The following is a 23,714-nucleotide window of genomic DNA, read 5'->3' as shown; positions in this document are numbered from 1 at the left end:
TTTACTCCCAGTAGCACCGCGGCAAATCACACATATGGCCACCGTAGCTGAGAATACGATAACCTTATTGTGTCTGTAGAGATATATCGTTCCCGCATCATTTAAAACAAAAAGAAGCGAGGGCTCATGATGTCGTACAGAAAGACGCCCCTCTGACGCGATAATTTCCAGATGAATTTTGAAGTGAGACTTTAATTTGTTATCGTCATTTTCAATTAACTTAAAACTGTTCAATTTTGTAGATTTCCAATTTCAATTGAAGAATATTTGAGGAAATTACACTCAAATTCAAAAGGTTTTAGACTGAACAATTAAAATTTGAGATTTAAAAACTAGCATTTTCAAATTTCAGTTTTAAAAACGAAATAATTTGAAAGAAATCTTTTTTACAAAATTAAGCATTACATACTGTACAATTTTAAACATAAAACCGAACATAAAATAAAACATAACATGAAAACAAAATTTCGCTTTTCCAATTCAAAAACAAATTAAATTCTTCCTTCCTTTTCACCATAACAAAAATGTGGAAAATAAAGTATTAGCGCCACTTCAATTCAATACCGTACAAATAGACACTTTGCAATAAAAAGGTTATTAATAAAAAATGTCCTTCAATCCAGCACAAAACTGAAATTTAAAAATTAAATTTTTTAAACTCAGAAGAATTTCAGAGAAACTCATTCAAAATTGAATAATTTGATGTGTGATGTGATATTAAATCGGTGATATTTAAAGTGATTGGAAAGGTTTTTCTACTAAAAAGTAAAAAAATTATAGTATTAACAGAGTTATAAATTACAAAAATAGATGTTAGTTGAGAAAAAATGGCCAATTCATTAAATGGATTCTAATTTCAGTGTACTATATATTTTATAAATTTACAACGGCAATAAACTATATTTCTTTCCACAATTTTTTGAGGTTTTGCAGTATTGAATATTTTTTCAGGTGTGTTTGCGCTACCAATTATACTTAATTTCTTGAACGTCATTCATAATCATTTCAATTAAACTTGTAGAACGTTTTCTGCTAATAACTAAATCTGCTAAAATCCTCGAAAGGGGAGAGCCCATAGCTAGTCCTCTTTTTTGAAAGTAAGTTTGGTTTTTAAAATTAAAATTTGTATTATTTATACATAATCGAAGTCCTTTCTCAAAATTTAGCCATGGAATTTTAGTTTTTCCCGAATTTGATTCCACCTACTACAAACCGCCTCGACTGCTTTTTGTTTCGGCATATTTGTAAAAGGGGAAACCACGTCTAGTGACGTGAAGAGATGATTTTCCGGGATCCTGATATGTCGCATTTTCTTCACGAATTCGATTTACTGAAGTAAATGAGCAAATTTATTTATAGACGACCTGGAAACGGGTATTTTACTGATAAATAGGTTTTCAAGTACTGTTGTACGTTCAAGAAATAAAGTGTAATTGGTATCGCAAGTTCACCGGGTCTGGTAGATCCCTAAATTTCGATTCGAACCACCCACAAAAGTACAAAAAAATTTAGTTTTTCATATGGCTGACAGAGCCATCCTACTTTCGGATAAAAAATTTTATCAAGAAAATTTGCGATCAGTGGAAGTTACACTTCGTGACAACTTTCACCCGGAAAAATTTGTTAAAGAGAATATAAATTTGAGATTACATATTTTAGCCCGAAATGAACAACGTAGAGTTGACGAAATAGTTCGAAACGCGGAAATTAGGTCTTTTATTAGCAATTGATATGTTTTAAGGTCTACCTGATTGAATTCCGTGAGTTCTCGGGCATTATGACATAACTACAGCGTTTAAAAACAAAAGAAACTTTACTTCGGTCCTGAGGCCCACTAAAAATAAAAACAATAAATTTGCAAAATAGCGATATTCTTTATGACATTTGGTGCAAGGGTCAAAATTGCAAAGTGGTTTATATAGTTAAAACTAAACGACCGCTGGGAGTAAGAGTAAAAGAACACATGAAAGATATAAATATGGTCCCTGATGAGCAGACAATGCTCACTAAGCATAGTATTGAGAAAGATCATTTTTTCAATTTTAATAACGCGAAAATGCTAGCGAATGAATGTCACTATCGCAAACGCCTAATGCTGGAAATGTGTCATATTGGTGGTAATTAGAATGCTGTCAATTTAAGAACCGATATGGAAAAATTTCAAAAATATACTACCCTGGAGTAAATTCGTCCAAAAATTAAATTTTTTTCACATTAAATGTTGTTTTTATACGAATAAAACAATGAAGTCACCTATAAAAAAGTGATCCAAAACAAATTTTCTGATCTTTTCTGAGTGCATAATTTTTGTGAATTCATCTTTTTTTGTATCCTCCATAGTTTGACGGAAAAATAGAAATTTCAAAAAAAAAATAGAAAAAAATAGAAAAATAGAATTTACATCGAATTTTCAAAACTTCAGACAAAGTTTCCAACAATATGAAAAATGCTCAAATTTTTTTAATTTTTCTCCAAAATACCTGTGTAACGAATTTCAACTTCAGTTTTCGACACTGAAAGAGTGTACCAAAGGGCAATCTCATAGATTAATTTTGTTTTTTTTAAGTCACAGGCGATATACATAACTACATACAGGCATATTCACGAAACCCTGTTTTTCGGGTTAAGTGGGTCTCGAAACGTGAACATTTTGTCGCCATAAAGTTATAGAACGCCATGTCCTTAAACTGTCTAGCTGAGAAAATGAGGTTTAAAGTTTCACAATAATATACTCTACAAAAAAGTTATGAAATATCAAAATAAGTTTATCGGTCAAAAATAATTCATGATCAAGAACATATTAGTAAAAATTTTAATAATATTATGAATGTATTATATTTCATGTGGAAAATTCATTTTTGAAATGACGTAATATGAGATTTAAACAATTCCTTTTCTCTCAGAGTTATAGTACGCCATTTCCACAAAACATTTGTAATGCAATTATTAAGCACAAGTTCAACAGAATGATCATTTAAAATATTCTGTTTTCCTACATATCTGGAATGATTATTTTTCAAATTGAACTTAAGTTATCTATATAAAATATGCAGTACGAAGTTAGCATTTTTTTACTTATAGCAATGCAAAAAAGGAAATGGCGTAATATAATTGTTACTTTTAGCTAATGTCACTATTTTAATTATTAATTGTAACAACTGATGAAATAAATTTTAGGGAAAAATTTATTTAAAAAACCAAGTTCAACCCTTACTGACCCATTAAATAATTATAGAGTTGAAACATTTTTAAAAGTGCACATCCTTGTGGTAAAGTATTTCATCATGATTGTTAAAGTTTAGTTATTAAAATGAGCCTTGCTCAAATTTTTCTTAATTAAAAAAAATTTAGGATGATCTTTTTGTAGGAAATTTGTATTATTCTTTCTGGAGAATTCTTCCACTTCATTTGGTTAAATGAAAAAAAAATAATGAAATATTTTGCATCCTTATTTTGCATAATTATTTGGATCGTGAAAAAATTTCGGAATGTGTCTCTCGAAAGTACCAACATATTTTATATTTAACATTTTTTAACTCATGATTTTCTGTACGAATTTCCTTATTCTTTTTTACTGAAAATTTCCCCACAGCTTCTATAAAAATGCGATTTAAAGGTCAAGTCTTGACAGAATTTCATGTCTCAGGTATGCTCTCATGGATATCTAGCTAGGCTATTAATTTATGACCGATACGTGCAGGGGAAACTGTTAGGTGCTCACCCCCAGAGGTCCTTTTCCAAATTTTAAAGAGGCTTGTCCGGTATTTCGGACAGGATAAAAGGTGGCAACCCTCGTGATTTAGATAGGGGAGGAGACTTAAGCTTTATTTCGGCGTTGGTTGAATCTTGATTCGCGATGGGCTGGAAACCGACCGAAAAATCGTACCAGAGGTAATCTTTTTCTGGGTATCTGGACAGGGTGAGGTTAGGAAACCATACCGATTATGCTTGAGCTCAATCTATTCTATTGTTCTAGGTTGGTTTCATTCTTATTCTTGATAAGCTGGAATTTTAACAGTCGACGATTGGACTATGAAGGAACACGATTTTGTCGTTCTGTCATGTTTGGTGTTGCTCGAGTTTTATTAAGGATCAAATTGACATTATGTTCGACACTGATGTTTATTCTGCGATTATGGAACAGGGTTTAATAAAAGATCCTACTGGCGCCTCAATATCTCAGGCCACAATCTTTAGCTGAATTATTGTTAAAGCTTTGGAAGGTACTTCTGCAAATATATTAAAGAAATGCTAAAGTTCTTCAATGCTGTCCAGTGTGAAATTTCTTCATCCCTTAATTAATTTTGGGAAGTAGAGGAAATTTCACTGATTCTAGTGATGAAACGAGACGGTACATCTTTTGCCTAAATCTAAATTAACAGTTAAATCTGAGTACACATTACTATACTTAAAGCTCATGACTGAGTATGAATCCCTTGTTCATATGGGACGTATTAGGACAAGCGATCCCTATGCTAATGCGCATTTGGTGTATATATCTCACCACCATGTTATCAAATATAGTTGAACTACAATGCGTTTGCGCGTAGTCTTTCACGCCTCAATTTTTACGACTAACGGCACCAGTTTCAATTCTCACACACTTGTTGGACAGAAATTACATTCGGATCTTCCTACTATTATCATGCGATGGCGCATGTACGAAGTCGCAATATCTGCTGATATATCTAAGAGATATCGCCACATTCTGATAGATCGATGAGATATTGATTATCAAAGGATTATCCACCGTGATAATCCCGATATTTCCCTACAATCATTCCGGCTATTAACTGTCACATACGGAACTACAAACGGAATTAATTCTTCACACAGAAATCCCTAGTTTTGCTATAAATTGTGTTTGAACAATTGTTTTCTTTAATTTGCTCAACATTTAATAAGCTAAGAGTAAGAGTTGTTTTCGTAAGTCTTGCGGTCTTCATTAATTAAAAGAATAAAATGAAATTATTGGAAAGTTAATTTATTGAAATTCTGATTTTCTGACGTTTCGGCTAAAACTGCGTGCCTGGTTCCTACTGGAAAAATTGTTGATTTCATACATCATTGTAATAATATTGGAATTTCCATACAGTTTACATCTGAACTTGAAAATAATAATGCAATAAATTACCTTGATTTGCAAATTATAAAAACAACTGGAGGTAAGTTAATTACTAATTGGTTTAAAGAAGCGCCATGGTCTGGTAGATATCTTAATTGCAATTTCCATCATTTATATTGTCAAAAGGTCGGCCTAATAAAAGGTTTAATCGATAGATGCATAAAATTGAGTAATATTGGCTTCAGGAAAGAAAATTCGGATCAAATTAAAATTACTTTAATTCCAAATAATCATACGCTTCCTTTGATAAACAATATTATTCGAGAACGAATTCATGAAATCTACAACGCTTCCAGTAAGTTACGTTACAGTATGTTCAAGGACTCTCTGAAAGGTCGCGAAGATCGTTAAAAAATTCAACATATGTTTATTTCAGTAATCAAAACTCTCTTAAAAAATTTGTTAGTTAATTCAAAAGATATTGATAGTAACGATTTGTCTGGAATTGTATATCTCATTAAATGTAATTGTTATGAAAAAGTTTATATTGGTGAATCAAGTAGAAGATTAAAATCTAGAGTTTCGGAACATAAAAGTGATTGTAGAGTTGGAAATTTCAATACAGGTCTTTCACAACATTGTTGGAACTTAAACCATTATTTTGATTTTGATTTTAACAATATAAAAATTTTTGCTAGGGAAAAAATATATATATAAAAGACGCATAATAGAATCCATTTTTATAAAAAAATATCACAATATTTCGATTAACTTACAGACAGAAATCATGAATGTCAACAAAATATATAAAAGTATTATAAAATAAACAAAAACGAATTAAATTTTCAGTTACTTTGGCATGCTTTCCTCATTCGCGGTTCATTTAAAATGACGTCTTTATTCTGTATTCATGAATTTACCACCTTAATGTATGTCTCCTATCTACTTTGCTATATGTTCGTCGTTGTCCAAAAACATAGTGAGGATTTTTCCGTCAATTAAGATGTAGTTTCTTTAAAAAAAAGCGTCTTCAATTGTTGTGAGGCTTCTCTATCATATGTTTTTCGTACATTTTAATTTAATTTGATGTCACACGTCATTATTATTTTTTTATATTGACAGATGTTTTACTTTAAAATTAATATTCTTGGCTTTTTACAAGATAAAAAGCACAGGTAATTTTTATTTGTTTTATTAAAAAAAAAACAATTTGATTCTTTTATTAAAAAAAAAACAATTTGATTGTAATTATTTGTAAGAAAAGATCGTAATTTATATATTATTTATTTAGATTCTTTTAAAAAGGCACGCAGTGTTAGCCAAAACGTCAAAAAGTCAGAATTACAATAAACGATTCGTTTTATTCTTTTAATTAATGAAAACCGTAAGACTTACAAAAACAAATCTTACTCTTAGTTACATTGACGGTCAAAAAAGGATTGATTTGATTCTTGTCAAATCTACTTATTATTTAATAAGCTATCAATTTTAAAAACTTCCAATACGGATGATGCCCATAGATACGCTCCCTTCCCCACATTTAAGTGGGGCCGAGTCAGGAACCCTCCACACTAGTGGAAGCCCTCGAGCGGAAATATTCAAACCAAGATATCTAGGAAATTAGGGCCAATTAGATCAAACGAAAAAAATTTTATTGGATATTCTGAAGTAGTTTTACCATGTGCAGCCCCAGTCAGAGGTGAGAGGAGGGGAGGGAATCTCTGAGGGATTCTGGATGGATAGGGGGTTGAGGCAGGGGTGCCCGCTTAGCCCAACGCTTTTTGCAATTTTGATCGCGGATATGGAAAGTAAGCTCGCGGCCAAAGTGATAGGAGAAGTTAGGGTAGGAGGAGTCAGGATATGGTTACTCGCAAATGCAGATGTTTGATTCGCTAGTGATGAGTGTCTTATTTTACGGAGTGGAGGTGTGGGGGTTGGAAGGTAAGTGAGGAGGTAAATAGGGTTCAGGAGAGGTATCTAAAGTGGATACTGGGGTTAGCAAGGAATACGCCGAACTATATTGTCAGGAGGGAGACAGCAACAACGAGTTTAGGGATTATAACAGGGAGTCGAGCGTGTAAATATGAGGAGAAAATTTTGGAAGAGGAGGGAAGTATATTGGTTAGGGAGTGTTGGTGGGAGAAGGAGAACAGACGTAGCGGTGCAAAGATGGAAGTGTAAAGGAAAAGGTATTTTAGAACGAATGGATTGCAGAAGGATGAAGTTAGCAGAATGCAACAGGAAGGTAAGAAGGTATATGGGGTGATTCAAAAGAATGGCATGGGGAAAGAGAAGGCAGAAGGAGAGGAGAGAATAAGAAAGTCAAGGTATAACGGAAAGTATATGTGGATTATGCCAACGGAGAGAGCGCAATATTTGTGTAAGAAAGGGGAGCAAGGAAGTCAGGAACTTATAGCGAGAATGAGGTGCGGTTGCATGGAGAATTATAATAGGTTCTGGCTTTCTAGAGAGCAGAGAATGTGTGAATTGTGCGGGAAGGGGGATGAAAAACTGGAGCATTGGTTGGAGGAGTGTGAAGAGGTGGAAAGGAGGGGGATAAGCATGGAGGTATTGTTGCATGAAAGGGGTGACAAACGGGGCAGTAGCATGGGTGAAGGGGGTGTTGCGTAAGATAGAGAAGAAAAGGAAGGAGGAAGAGGAATGGAATATTGTAAATAGGAGAGGACGTAGATGTAAGAGAAATGTAAATATTGTAAATGATATTTAAGTATTAGGTGTTAGCCGCGGAGACAGAGGCTGGTAATGCGAGGCATAGCGACAAAAGAGCGAAATGCGTGCGATGCGAGGAGCAGCGAGGTTAGGCTATAGGAATGAGCGAGTTAGTTATAAGGTGTCGATGGGTAGCACTTTGTAAGACGTAGTTAAAGAAAATTCTGTAAAAAATGGAAGTGTTAGCAAGTCAACTTTTTAAGGCCAGCAGGCCGAAAAATAAACGTTTATCTATCTCTATCTATCTACATTTGTAAAGCGGATTACCTGACATTAGTGTAAAGAAAACGGGTGTTAACTCTCGTTATTTAGTCATCGTGATGTCCAAACTTTAATTTAACGTTGCAGTTTTGAATAAACTCGATGGGCACAGTAAATCATCAAAAAAATGTAATTAAAGAATGGGTTGCCGGAGGTAGCAATCAGGGTAGAATGATCTATCAATTCGTTGAGAATAGCGTGACCTTTGTTGACAGACGTCAAGGTAGGGTTAAGCAACTCAGATGCTTTCAATTCACTTATCATTATTTCCATACTTTAAAATAATTTTTTTGAGTACACTCGATCAGCTGAACATTTGACACGCGCCGCACCAACTGCATCCTCAATAAATTGACTCATACCTCTTTGTTAAATAATGCCAAGTTTTTTTCAAAGTCAAAATCTTGTTTTAAACATTTGTCGATAGGTGTTCCAAATGCCTGTTCATCTCTCTCAATTCGCCTCTGCCTGTGAGAGAGTTTCTTTGGATTTAGTTTATGAATACCTTCACCTGAAAACAATTAATTGAAGAAATTAATTCAATAATAACTATAGAATAACGACTAAAATTTGTTATGAGTGGTGAATTGGGGAGATACAAATTAATTTTCAGCGTAGTTATATGGTGGGATTTGGTTAAATATGCAAAGTGAGGTTAGGTTGGCAAGAAACGGTGGAGTTTGTGGTCAAGAGTTTGGGGCCCGCAAGGGAGGCACGGGTTGTTTCCTTAGTGTGGGGGGGGGGGGGGGGGGGTGTAAGAGAATAGAAAAGGGTTTCTGCAGGGACTGCGCGGGATAAAATAAAGTGAGGAAAGGGAAAATTTGGGGCAGTAGGCGACAACAGCCTTGAGAGACTCTCTGGCTTAATCACTGCTTCTTTCTTGTTTTAATTGGGTGCTTAATTATTATTGTCCATCGTTTGTTTAAAAAACTTTTAAAACGCCTTAGCGTTCAATAAATTTAACCAAAACGATGGATTTTCAATTAATTGGAACTTTCGTTTTTTACGCATGAGGTGACAAAAGAATTTAATTTTAAGCTCTGTAATCATTTTGATTTTTTACATTTAATGACATTTTATACCTCATCTTGACAAAAGATATTTTAGAGTTCTTCAATAAATTCTTTTAATTGCATTTTTATCATTTGATCATTTTACATCTAACGGTATCCTAAGTTGGAAATGACAACTTCCTGGCATGCGAAAATGAAATACTGTGTAAACGAATTAAGCCCTTATGGTCTGTGGAAAGCAAAAGTTTGCTCCTTCGATAAGGACTGTTCTTCTCCATTTCTATGAAAGCTTCCGTGCATTTTCTTGTTGATTGTTTTTTTTCGGAATTTTTAACCTTTGCTTTCTTTACTTCGGCTTTTAGGAGTGAAACATCTAGATGAAGTAATGCACTTTAGTCACTTCTGACGTTAAATTTTTTGAGAGAGGAAGAACCACCCCAAAGCGAGTAAAGTATATCCAAGATGGCAAGTATCCTGTTTAACGCGGACAGATTTGAAGACAAAATCTGTAAAAGAAGATGCCTGTATCTGCTTCGGAGGGACACAGGCACGGCATATAGGTCTCTCCACCACCGAGGTGTCGTATAGCGCTTCTGTCGAGGAGCTCAGAGTCTTCGGGGATGCCATTAAGTTTTCCTCGCCCCAAATAATCCTTGGCGCATTTTTTAAATCCAAAATCCATTCCAATCTCCTGAGAGTATTCCTCGAATATTTATAGAGCTAGGTGTGCTTGCTTTTTATTTCTACCACAGATCTCAAGATTATCCATGTAAAATACATGAGTCACTTTATACTTTCAAATTAAAGGTTTGCTGCAAAAATACCCTTTGGAATGGTGAACTGCGAAAGATAGTAGCAATAATTTGAGACAAAAGCGGACGATGTTTTCCAGATGAGATAGTAAATCTGGTTTTCCAAAGCGGCATCAATCGCTCTACGCACCTCACGGTGTGCGAATGAACCTTTAAGGTTTCCAAAATACAGATGATAAGTCTATGGAAGGTCGAATCGAAAGCTTTCCTGCAATCAATACAAACGATCGATTGATCTCGCTAGTATGATGCTGCGTTTTTGCAGACACATCTATCGATGAGCAGGTTTTTTCAACATCCTGCTACGCCTTTCTTTGAGCCGCGTTTTTTCTACATTTCTTGCCACACAGGTCTGATTATCTGAACAATGCTATCATTTAGGATAGCTGTGAAGCTCTTATACAGTGTTTTCAATGTGTTCAGTCGGTTGAATTCAAATCTCAGAGCTCAGGCTTCTTAATTTATCTCAAGCTCTGAGCGATGTCCAAATTTGTACCTTACGTACTTCTGAACAGTGCGATGTTAACATTCTGGAAATTGTTCTTTAGTTTTTTGTCCAAAAGAGTACACTGTAACATGTAGTATTTCAAGTTTTGTGCAGGTGTTGGTATGTGATTGACTAGATGAGTCACACCTATACGGGTAACATAACTTATATATACTCATATGCGAGGAAGTGTGCTCACGCAGACAAGTACACATTCTCGAGAAGATACTACGAGAATATAACTCAATACTTATTGATCTGATCATCGCTATCGTAACACCTACTATATCTGTCTCTCTTTTGGAATTATCGATCGGCCAAATGTTATTCTGGGTGTTTCAACGAAGAAAGCCTGTCTGTTGAACAGCTACGAGGATTTACGTTCCATCACAATTCTATTGCTGAGTGATCTACAGTTTAAAAGAAGATCATTATATCTCCTTTTTGTTTCATTTTTTTTACAGAAAGGACCCTACAATTTTTAGGACTGCAACAATCGCTGTTAAAACCAGCTGCTAATCTAATAATAATTCTGTGACTTAAAATTACTTCGCGATACCACCAATGATGCACATGCCGCTTTAAAGAATTTGAATCGTCCTATTGATCAATAGGACGATATTATTGTTTTCTGGACGACACGGCTTCTTCATGTAACTTCATTAAAAAAGTAAGAGACGCAGCTGGAGTCTAGAACATAATACCCATCCTATGAAAGTTTGGACGAATTTTTAGCCACAAAAATTAGAACCTTAGAAGTTATTCAATTTACGATTTAGTTTCGAGTAATTTTAAAATTTCACTCGATAATCACCGTATCAAACAGCCCACTAAAAGAAAAATTCTCTCGGTTATCGCTAAACTTTATGATCCACTTGGATAGTTGTCTCCTGTCAGAATAGTAACTAAAAGATTGATGCAGGAACTGTGGATTCGTAAATTAGATTTGGATGATCCTCTTCCGAAGTTCTCGCTCAATCATTGGAATGTCTATTACAGTGAGCTTCCAAGACTCGAGCAGGTAGAATGGCAAGGGCCCTCTTGGTTGTCACGTCATTTCATAAGTTGACCGGATTCATATCCACTTTTACCATCTATAGGAGACCTCGAATATAAGCCATCTTCAAAGGTTAAAGTCGTCCACCATATCATGAAGGAGAAACCTCTACAGTCTGATCTGTCTAATGGATTTGAGTCTTGGCCAAGATTAGTTAGAGTTATGGTTTCTTGCCTACGATTTATTAAAGCCTTACGTAAGAAATTGGCAGACTTTCCTGATTCTGAAAAATAACCTCTAATGCCTTTTATTTTATCGGTAGAAATTACTGAAGCCCGTAAATAAGGATTATACAGGTACGAAATGCTGCCTTTGCTCCAGAAATTAGCAATTGAAAATCAGGCGAATCAATCTCCAAAAGTTCTCCTTTAAAAACGTTGAATCCATTCCTGGATGGTTATGGTATTCTACGACTAGGTGGTCACCTCGCTCAAGATCCAATTGGTTATGATAAGAGACATCCAGTGATACTATCTGATACTCAGCAAATTTCAGTACTTATCGCTCGACATGCGCACTTGCGATCGTTACATGTAGGCTTTCAACTCGTCTTGTATACTCTGCGGCAAGAATTTTGGGATGTCAGACGTAGAAATTTAGTAATTTAGTCATTGCATCATTTTCGTACGTCAGAGAGCTACGGTCGTTTAACAATCAATGGACAGCTTACCTGATTCTCGCAATGTGAATTGTAGACCATTCATATGCTCTGGTGCGGAGTACGCCGGTCCCTTTCAGATTCAGTTTGCTTCAGATAGAAGACAAAAGAGTTACAAGGGCTACGTAGCTTCATATCATCGTACAAGCGTTTCATCGCGTATAAAGGAATGTCTGCTCACCTTTACAGCAATAATGGTACCACCATTTAAGGTGCTGTTAGAGAATTGAGAGAACGTGGCTTAATTTTTTCGAGACCCGAACCTTATTAAATTTCTATCGATCGAGGGAACTACGTGGCATTTCATTCCACCCCCCGCACAGTGGGCTGGATCAGGAATTTACTATTCAAAATCACCTGAAGCCTACAATTCTTAATCGATTTTCAATTTTCTTCAATAGAAATAATCAGCGATAGTTGTGCAAGAGCAAGTATGGATTAGATTATTGAATTTTTATTATTTTCTGTTTTTTACATAAACAAACACAGAGACAAAATGAGTCATTTTTCACTTAATATTTGTTATCTATGAATAAATAATTCAATTAATTTCGTTCTTCGTGAAAATATATGTCAAAGCATCTTAGAAAAATAAATAATTAGTGAGTTTTCGAGTATAATTGTTAGAAACAAATTATATAAACAATAATGTCACTATCATGAATTGTTTACTTGAAAAGTATATTTGTAAGTTGCATTTGCTTGATTTTATCGGCAAAATGATACTTAATCATGAAAATTTGTTTTCTGCCATCATTTGCTTATTTTATAAACAAATTATACAAACAAATGCACAGTTTGGTCATTTATGTGCAGAAAGTAATCGATTTTCTTTATTATTGCCTTCAGTTTGTATTAGTGGTAATTATTAGTGATAAAGACTTGTCATTCGATATTATTTGTTAATTTTATAAACAACTATTTTATATAAATATGAGTTTAAAGTAGAGTGATGTTTTACGTCAATTTTGGTGAGGGTGGCTAAAATGTATTTCGTTTTAAAACTACTTTTCAATTTTTCAAGTAATTCAAAATTTACCGGCGCATTTTTAAAATTTTTGAGATTACTTTTTTCTGAATTTGAAAATTCTATGTACGGATATTTATATTATTGACAAAAAGAAACAATTTATCCTTATGACTTTTTTCGATAAAAAGAAAATTCTCAGAGTTATGCGTTTTCAAAATTTTTTTAATCAACCAAAAATCAACATTTGAAGCCGAAAAACGCACGATATGAAAAAATTCAAAAGAAGAAAAACATTTCTTTTCAAAATCCCCACAAGATTATCATAACCAATCTTTGGATTTTCTTCAAAAATCGAAAATTCAAATTTTGATTGCACCAAAAATAATGGAATATAAAAAATTCCATTTTGTGGAAAAACTATGTAGGATACAAAAAAGATGAATTAACAAAAATGGTTATCCCAAAAAAGATCTACAATTTCGTTAAGAATCACTTCTTGATAGGATGCGTACTTTTTGTTTTATTCGTGAAAAATAACGTTGAAAAAAGTAAGATAAAAAAATGTGGGGAAAAACGACGAAAGTTACGAGAAAAAAAATCCAACAAAACCTGTTTACTAATGTCTGTCGGAAATCGAGCGAGCAACGCGAGTGTCACGATGAGAATGTGTACGTCAAAGCCTACAGAGCTTTGAGAAACTTAATCTTTGACTATACTTAATTAAGTAGACAATTCAGAATATGAAGACGCATATAAATACTGCCATCTAAAAGAGATCTTTTTGATAAAGTTTTTTTCAAGCATTCTAAATGCAAAGAATAAATATCCGAGCGCGAAGCGCGAGGTATAATTATGTTCGAGCGCGAAGCGCGACGTAAACTATTATCGAGCGCGAAGCGCGAGATTTAACCGTCGCGCCCTAGGCGCGCTCAAACTAGCGAGCGAAGCGTACCGTGCGCGATGAGAATGTGCCCGCGAAGGCGGGCATATTTTTTATATTATAAGTACATTTCAACAAGTTGCTACATGGAGCAACGGTTATGCAGCATTTTTTACTTCCAATCGGACAGTATTCAGAATAAGTTTCAGAAGCACGTAATAAAGATTTCAAGCGGTTCAGAGCATTCAACATACGAAAGTGCTCTCGAGTTTCGACTAATGAAGATTTAATGCACAAGCTTCTTGTATCATCTGATCTATTAATTGCCTCTTTAAGGCAGAAAAGGGGCAAGAATGAAGTTGAAATGGATCCTGAAATTCTTGAAATGATTGACAAGTATAACTTGGAAGCTAATTCTTCTGAATCGCCAAAGAACATCACCACTGATATAGTTTGAAGGCGATAAGAGAGAAAAACGATGAATTTCTACCCATAAATGTCCAAACAATGCATTTGTTTCTGTCATCTGTCTTTTGGAAATCTTAAAGGTTCATCCGCAAATAGTTGGGTGCATAGAGAGATTGATGCCGCTTTGGAAAACCAGATTTACTATCTCATCTGGAAAAAATCGTGTGACAACTAACAAGGTTACGTTTCAGAGAGGTGTCTTTCAGGGCGACACCATGAGCCGTCCCGGTACTACTCTATTCATTTGGAGTAGTTCCATGGACGAAGAACGAGCTCAGATCTCTTGATATCGGGACAAGAAAGGTTATGCACATGAAAAAAAGCATGCATCTTAAGTCTTCCGTTCCGCGACTGTACATCTCACGCCGTCAAGAGTGTCGCGGAATATTGAGTCTTGAATGACTTCACAACAGGATTATTCTGGGTACAGCACATAAGAGTTGCAAATGGAAGAGACCCTCTTCTTAAAATGGTCAGGAATTACGAAGAAGTGGGCAAAGGAGCATTTCTATACAAAGCCACATTTTGAGCCAAGACATTCCCGATGATAGCTGCAGGGCGTGCCATGCACACCCCGAGCATTTAGCTCACATACTATCTAGTTGTCCAACACACGCGGGAACGACCTACATTCAATGGCACAATGTAGCACTAAGAGTGCTTTATTACCATCTCTGTCACTCCTACGGCATTCACATTAATACCGCTCCTCTAAATGCTCCTAGGGAAATTGAGTCAATTGTCGAGGATGGGAAGTGCCGCATATACTGGAACTTTATATTCTCGACAATTGTTTCTGTTGCTCACTCGAGGCCTGACATGGTTTTTCTTGACTTCGAGGAGCGAACCATGTTCGTTATCGAATTTTCGGCACCAGCTGACAAAAACATCATAACCAAGGAGAATGAAAAGAAAGAGAGGTATCGAGACCTTATAAGGGAGTTGCAACGATTGTACCCGAAATATTCTGTTAAACTGATCGTCCTTATCATCGGCGCTGTTGGAGGTGCCAAGCTTTCACTTGCTAATAGCCTAAAAAGCATCCCTGCGTGTCAACAATATCCTAGAACACTTGCGGGAAAAATGCAGAAGGCGGTAGTCCTTGGGTCCCTTCGTGTTCTTAGGGTCCACGAGGCTTTTGCTGGATCGTCGTATTGATTCCTTTACAGACTGTAACCACCTATCACACGGTTGTGAGACGTGGTTGTGGCTGAAATTTTTCCGCGATTTCGCTGGAAGTGGGTGCAATTTTTCAGATTAGCACCCGCTCCCGGCGACATCCTGCGGTTGTCCTTATGACAAATTTTTAATTATATATATAATACAATTTGAAGGCGACAAGAAAAAAAATGGCTTTCTGACTAAAAATGTTAAAAATATGCATTTGTTTATATAATTTGTTTATAAAATCAACAAATAATATCGAATAACAATTTTTTATCTTTAAACATCACCACTTCTATATTTTAAGGATGATCAGTAACAAAAACGAATAATTTCTGTCTATAAATGGACAAATTTTGCATTTGTTTATAAAATAAGCAAATAATTTCGCATTACATGTCTGTATCACTAATAATTACCACTAATACAAACTGAAGGCGATATGAAAGACAAACGATTATTTTCTGCACATAAATGACCAAACTATGCATTTGTTTATAAAATAAGCGAATTATAACAGAAAACAAATTTTCATTATCAAATATCATTTGGTCGATAAAATTAAACAAACGCAACTAACAAATATACTTTTCAAGCAAACAATTCATAATGTTGATATTATTGTTAATATAATTTGTTTATAACAATTACATTCGAAAACCCACTAATTATTTATTTTGCGAAGATGCTTTGACATATATTTTCATGAAGAACGAAATGGATTGAAATATTTGTTTAGAGATAAAAAATAAGAAGTGAAAAATGACTCATTTTGTCTCTTTGTTTGTTTATGTAAAAAACAGAAAATAATAAAAATTCAAAAATCTAATCCATACATCCTCTTGCACAACTATCGCTGTTTATTTATATTGAAGAAAATTGAGAATTGGTTAAAGTGTAGTTTGGAAGTAACACTCGGGTGAATTGTAACACACATAACCTCGATATATACATGCACGTTGTTAGCAATATCCAAAATTTTTGGATAAAAAAACACACAAAAAAGTGTGTGGGGACGTCCGTTAGCATGTTCGCTATCATTTCCCAGATTTTCAAGGAAAAATATTTCTTATCCTAGGAAAAAAGCCGGGGGAATCTAACACCGAAAAAATCGATACTATTTCCTAAGCGCTATGCAAATTAATCACATTTTACTAAATTACAACTTTTTTTAATTAACCTACAAAAAAATGTGTGGGGACGTCCGTTAGCATGTTCGCTATCATTTCCCAAATTTTTCAGACAAAATATTTATTATTCTAGAAAAAAAGCCGGGGGAACCTAAAACTGGTAGAATCGACAATTTTTTAAATATCACATGCCCAATGATTTCTATTATCTCACTCCAGGGCATTTTTTGATAGAGGCTCCACTCACGAGTCTTCAGGAGCCTTGTGTAGAATTCATACCCGAAAAGAGACTGAAAAGATGGGCAATTGTTCAGCGTATAACTGAAGTTTTCTGACAACGGTGGAACGTAGAATTTTTGCATGCTTTGAAGCAACGCTACAAATAGAAACAACAGGCTCCTAATATTAAAACGGCCGACATGGCACTTATCAGGCATTATGCGCTCCCTCCTTCTAAATGGCAATTGCGTCGAATACTTAAATACTACCCAGGAAAAGACGGTCTGATTCGTACCGTTCACGTTAAAGCTGCCATTTCAGAATTCGATCAACCAATTTCAAAACGTTGTTTACTGCCTGACACCGCGGTCGGTGATTCTCAGTTGATTGATAGTCCAAATACTAAAGTCTCTTAGAAGATCTTTGATATGCAACTATTTGTGCAATTATTAATTTTTTCACGTCTTTGACTTGTTTTTTACTTACATAATTATAAATACAGTGCCTTGCCATATTATTAGGCCAAAGCTGCAACACTACAATTTTCACATTATTTTTGTCATTTATTGTAAGTAATTTCAGTGTGCTTGTGTTTTTAAACTCCTAGTTCGCTAGATTTGCCAGATGAAACGAAAGCCAATTAGCATCTCCCTACTAGCAAGGAAGAACTAATTCGGTTACTCCATCATGTTTGGGAACAATGCCTAGATATAAAGGTTAAAACTGAAAACTGTTTGAACTGTATTTCTCGTCGTATGAAAGCTTTATTGTCTGATAAAGGTGGACATACGCAATTCTGATTCTATTTAATAGTCGTTTTTTATTGTAAACATGCTTGATTTCAATGCCTATAATTATTTTTTGAATAAATGTATTATCCATAATATATTTATCTAAGATTTCACAAAAATCTCTTCCTATCAATGTGTATCTTGTTCAAAATGATAAAACAGCCATTTTTAGGTTTGGCCTGATAAACAGTATTTTGTATAGCAACCTTTAGCAGATAATACAGGTCTAATGCGACGAGGAATACTGCCTAAACAGTTTTCAACTTTTCATTTCGTCTTTCAGCAATGTTTACAAATGCGATTGAGTATCCGAATTAGCTCTTACTTGCTCGTAGGATCGTGCTTACTGACTTTTGTTTCATGAAGTTCCGAGCGTTCTAAATGGAATTCACATCTTGAGATTTTCACACTCAGTCGAAAACGGTGACTTTTTTCGGCCTAAGAACGTGCTAATTCGTCTGCCGAATCTAGCAAATCTAAAGAAATAGGAATTTATAAATTAAAGAACGCTCAAAGTACTTACAATAAATGACAAAAATAATGTGAAAATTTTAATTTTTTAGATTTGGCCTATTAGGTGCGCAACTAAGTTCCTTGTTTTTTTAAACTATTCCAATACATGCAATCGCGTGGAAATGGCATGGCGGGTAACTATTAATGCTGAAACAAGCTATTCTTGCGTTTGGTACGGATCCTCATAGAGAAATGCCTCCAATTCAGCGTCTTTGAAGATTTTTGGCATTTCTTCACGCGGACGGTCGTCAACATTGAAATCATCGTCTTTGAAGGGACGGAACCAGTCACGGCACGTTGTTTCACTTACAGCAGTATCTCCGCAAACTTTTTGGTACTCTCGATCCGCTTCAATCGCCGTTTTCTTCGAATGAAAGAAGAAAATCAACACTTCCCGCAAATAACGATTACTTGACACAAAATCAATCATTTTCACACAACCAAAAGTATATGACGCCAAAATAAAATCACTAATATGTCAACACAGTTTTTTACCATATGTCTAAACTTGATTTATGACGTTTTGAATGTCAAAATTAACGATATCTTACTAATTTCGTACTAAATTCTAAGCAGGAAGTAGGCCGTATATTAGAGATGTGTAATAATGCGTGATGTCTGCGAGTAAAATAAATATGTACACTGAAGTTCAATTAGTATGTGCGTGTGTGTGTGTGTAATAAGAGTTACCAGCAGCCAGCTTGAGTACTGCAGACGTCTGAGCGGGGTCGTTCTCGCAACAGAAACTATTCCTAAATTATTAAAAACTAAGTCTAATTGCGAATAAAAAGTGTATTTTTGTGAATACTCCTAAATCATCTTTGATTTACGTTTAAAGGTTTCAATAAAATCTCGATTTAATAATGCCTAGACTGCTATGTTAAACAAGTATTAAGTAAAAATTCGGGCCAGATGCTGATGGTTTAAAGGAAAATTTTTAAACCGGAAGGTCTTGATACCATCTTTTTCCGGAGCGGAATAATTCGTGATATCTCTTCATACATTTTTCGCCTCCTCGGTAGTGACGGGTGCATTTATGTTCGACGAGTCTTCTTTCAGTGGATGCTGAACTTCATGGTCTTTTCTCCAAAATGCTTCGACCTCCTCTCGTTTGAGCGGATAGACTACAGTAACAATAGGGTACTTAAAAATTCAAGGTAGTTTAAAGAAAAACTTTTGGTTTTCTCTTACCTCCCTCCCTCTCTCTCTCTCTCCGCTTTAGATTTCTTCTAGCGTCAGAAAGTACTTTTATTCCGCCAACCATATGTTGCCTGATGTTCAGCAGCTTTGATTAATTAATCGTGTGATGTTAGGTAGTCAATCACACACTGAATGCGGGACGCGTACTGTCTTATCTAGAGTATCTTTGTGGTGAGTTAATGAATTCATCTTTTGGTCTTATGACCAGCCGTTGGTTTTGTTTTAGAGTTCGCATCTGCCAAAGTTCTCCTTGCATTATACAAGCCACAATTGATAGTCCAGAGGTCGGACTCTTCGAAGAAATCTCCACGAAGCTTTTCATCGAGTTTAGCCAGATCTTTCGGCTTGAGAGCACACGGTTAGTCTCGGTGTCACCTCTCTTTTTTTGTTACCGGTTTATTCTGACAGCGTTTGAGTAGACGCTCCGCTTATTTAAGACGTTTTTCGGAGTTGATCCGTTCACTCGAAAGTATTGAAAATTTTACGGTCCACCAAATTCACTCCGTCTTGATTGGCTCCCTCGTCCAGGTTGTCCTCTCCTTCATCGATATCAAATTTTCGTTACTGAAAATTACTAGTAACATAATTTTTGTGAAGTGAAGAGAAAAACCAATTTACTTTTCCTTATAAATTCCGAAACTAAGAATTTGTTTACATAATTGGTTTATAAAATTAGCAGATAATTTCAAACGACAAATTTTCATGACGAATATCACATTGTAGGTGAAATCAAGTCACTTACTCTGAAAAGTGAGATTATTCAGGGCGAGCGGTGGAAGTCGACCCGATAGACGCGACTTCTAGGAGAGAGGGAAGACTCACGAAATCTTCCCTATCCACTTACCACTACATTCTCACGCATATAGCCGTGTCGTTGACGCGGTTCACGGACGGGGTCTAGCTAAGACGCGGAGGAGTGGTGAGTGGTGTGAGGTGCTTCACGGGATCTCGAGATCTCGAACAAGAGCCCAATTTTTCGGATAATAACAACTCAATTATTAGCAATAATAACGCTCGGAATTTTTTTCTATCGTTTTATTGAAAGGAACAACTCTATTGAAAGGTGTAAAAACCTTGATTTTGATTTTTTTTAGAGTAAGTCTCCTTTCTTCTGCGCACGTCACATATGCTTTACAAACTCTCTCGCACTACTACGTACCTAAAAGCCAAACATTGCGGGGTGTAGAACATCGAAATTTGCTTTGCTATTTACATTAGTATAAAGGTATTGATAAATAAAAATTGAAATAATCGTCTAACACAGATCTCTTAAAAATTTGATGCTGAATTGTTTTAAACAAAACTTCAAAATTAGTCAGGAATTGTGGCCTAATAGTTATTTTGAATCACCATTTTTTATTTTATCTGAATTTGACAGTGGTTCGAAAATGTAGGTGAAATACTTTTCGGAGTAAAATCAGCCCCTGCCGTGTATTAAGAAATAGTTTCTTTGGCCTTTATTTTTAAATTAAAATATCTATTTTTCAAAAAATGCCTATAATACATAGAACAAACATGTGATACTTAGAAAATTATTGATTTTACCGGTGTTAGGTTCTCCCGGCTTTTTCTACAATAATAAACATTTTTTATTAAGAACTTGGCACAAGTAAAAAAACATAGTAAATAATGTGCTGGGACTAACCTTGTTTGTAGACAATAAAAATAGTTTATTTCATAAATAATGTCTATGTAGTTATCGACAACATCAGTAAGACATACACCTACATTACCGGAGTGACACGACGAATTATCACATTCCCTTAAGGAAATGCTCCCGTTACCGATAGCGATTGTTTTTTTTTTTTTTTGTAGTGCGCTATTTGGCTTCGGTGAAGGGAATCAGGGAGTTGCAGAGGAAAAAGTTCGATCCTGAAAGGATAGATAGATGGCAGCAAGAGATGGATACAGCGAGGGATCGGTTAGCGAACAACGAAACAAGGAAAGCTAATAAGGCGAGCGAAAACAATGAAGGTATAAATGAAATTAAGAAAATCAGTGAAGATGCAGAGTTCTTCAAGACGCCATAGAAGGGGCTGGGGGGACACATTAGAAGGCAGTCAAATTTGCACAGTGCGAGCGCGAAGGCATTTTTTGATAAGTCTACTGTAAAAAGAAACACTAACTTAAGACTACAGGGTAGGTCACACTGGCAGTCTGTTGATACAGGCAGCTATCCTTATTTCACAGAGGGAGGGAGAGAGAGAGTAGCATCTATTTCAATGCCCTAAAAGTTTTGCAGGTATAGGCTGAAGGGTAGATACCAGAAAAAGACCAAACGTTGTTCGAAACTCGTCTTAAAATTGTATTAAATTGGTATTTTTTCACGGTGGGTAGCGATAAACAGCGACCACGAGTAGCGAAGGGGAAAAGTCGGAGAACAATAAAGGGATAAGAGACCAATTAGATGAGGAAAGAGATAAAGACAAACTAATGAAGAAGATTAGGCAGAGAAATCCGTCTAAAACAAAATCAGGGGGAACTAGTTTAGAAGGCATCCAGAGACTCCACAGAGGTCTCAGAGAGAAAACATGCAAACGGTTCGATCGAGTGAGAAAGCAAAGTGAATAAGTCAGGGAGGAAGTGAGAAAATGTGAGGGAGAAGTGGGAGGAATGTGATACTATTTGAAAGACCGAGATGGAGCGGAATGGAGTAGAAGAACTAGTGAAGGGGGTCATTACGACACTGCGGAAGGAAAATGAGAGAATGCGCATACAGCCCAATGAGATAGAGGTAAAACTATAGGGGGCAGACAAAGTAAAAGAAAGCGAAACACAGTAATTAAATTAATACAATTAGAAAGTTATTCGGGAAAGGAAGAAGTGGAGAAGTTGATGATTGAAATAGGGGCTCAGGTGACAGGGGAAGCGATAAAGGTTTTAAGGGTAAAGACAGATGGGAACACCATTGTGCTTATTATTCAAAAAGGAAACGGTGAAAAGAAGAGGGAAATCATTGAGAGGACCTAACATGGCCAGAGAGAAAAAGAAAGTGGATGCTCGAACGGAGAACATGGATAGAGTTGAGAAGCTGAAGTAATGTATGGACAGGATAAGACAGGGTATGGGTGAATGGGGTGAAATGGATCTCGGACAAAGAGAGAAAAATTGAGAGCCGAGGGAACAATACAAGAGGGAAAGACAGAGAAAGTTAATGAGAGTAGAAGAGACGAAGCCGGGTTTTTGGTAGAGAAGAAAAATTGAGCTCAGGAAGGAGAAGGGAAAAAGACAAAAAAAGAGAAGTGAGTGCAACGTTCTGAAATGTTTCATTGCTAAAAACCAATAACGAAGGGTTTTGAGAGGCTATTGGAAAATGGAACTTTGTAATGCTGAGTGAAACATACGCGGAAGAAAAGGCCTAGAGGTGATAGAAACGAAATTTTCCGAAGGGTCATATGTAGACAATGCAGTAAGCGAGTAAAGAACATGAGCGGTTCAAGTTAGTAGAGGAGGTATATTGGATGAAGGCGACACGTTATTTAGAAATTCGAAGAATAGGGAGCTGGACCAGGACCGTAAAACACTTTTGAACCACATCGAAAAGAAGGAAAGTACTGGAGAAAGGAAAGTAAAAATGGGTTGATTGGGAGAGGACAATTTGAGAGTATTTAGGGAAAGAATGGAGTACGAGGAGATTAGGGTCTCGGAAAAAGACGACGTGGACTCGTGCCTTGAAAAAAAAGAACTAAAAGAGAGGATACAAGAAGAGATGTGGACCCGGTACTTTAAGCGTCTTTTCGGAGGAGTGGAAAATAGGGTTGTACGTAGAAAGAGGATAGTGATAGAAGGGGAAGAGGGTAGCCGTGACGGGACAAGAAGAGAGGAAGTGAATGCAGCGATAGCGAGGCTTAAAAGACAATATAGGCAATGTAGACAATATAGAGAACGAGGATTTGAGATTTGGAGAAGGATGAGAGAGGAAATGTTGAAGGTCTGTAACAAGGTTTGGAGAGAAGAAGGGTGGCTAAGAAATCGAGGAGTATAGGGGAATCACACATACAAGAGTGTACAAAAGTTTCCGTACACCTCTTTTTTGATCACTGATTAAGTTCTCTCAATTTTATTAGTGCCAATTTGTCTACTTTTTAAGTAGATATTTCCAAAATTGTGTGAATTTCAATATTTTATTAAACGTTCAACTTTGGCTTTTCTCATAATTGTTCTCATAATCCATTCTTAGACCTACTCTTTCTATCATATGTACGAGGGTGGATTGATAAGTTTCCGGCCTGACCAAGAGATGGCGCCACTAGGCCTACCTTGAGGTGGCGTTCTATAGTACCATCCTTAGATAGC

At 35.7% G+C, this 23,714-nt stretch overlaps 1 protein-coding gene across 3 annotated transcripts in view; it reads right to left on the bottom strand.

Annotated features, from left to right (window-relative positions):
* LOC117176066 (enhancer of mRNA-decapping protein 3) overlaps positions 1-23,714 on the bottom strand; it is a 138,192-nt gene that overhangs the window by 39,648 nt on the left and 74,830 nt on the right. For all 3 annotated transcript variants that reach the window (XM_033366071.1, XM_033366070.1, XM_033366072.1), the window contains one exon: positions 8,419-8,567. In XM_033366071.1, coding sequence (XP_033221962.1) covers positions 8,419-8,567 — 149 coding nt within the window. The remainder of the gene's footprint in view (positions 1-8,418; positions 8,568-23,714) is intronic.

The sequence above is a fragment of the Belonocnema kinseyi genome, chromosome 7 (genome assembly GCF_010883055.1).
Source record: "Belonocnema kinseyi isolate 2016_QV_RU_SX_M_011 chromosome 7, B_treatae_v1, whole genome shotgun sequence".
Classification (NCBI taxonomy): domain Eukaryota; kingdom Metazoa; phylum Arthropoda; class Insecta; order Hymenoptera; family Cynipidae; genus Belonocnema; species Belonocnema kinseyi.
The sequence above is the reverse complement of the archived record's forward strand: the minus strand, read 5'-3'. Positions and strand labels throughout refer to the sequence as shown.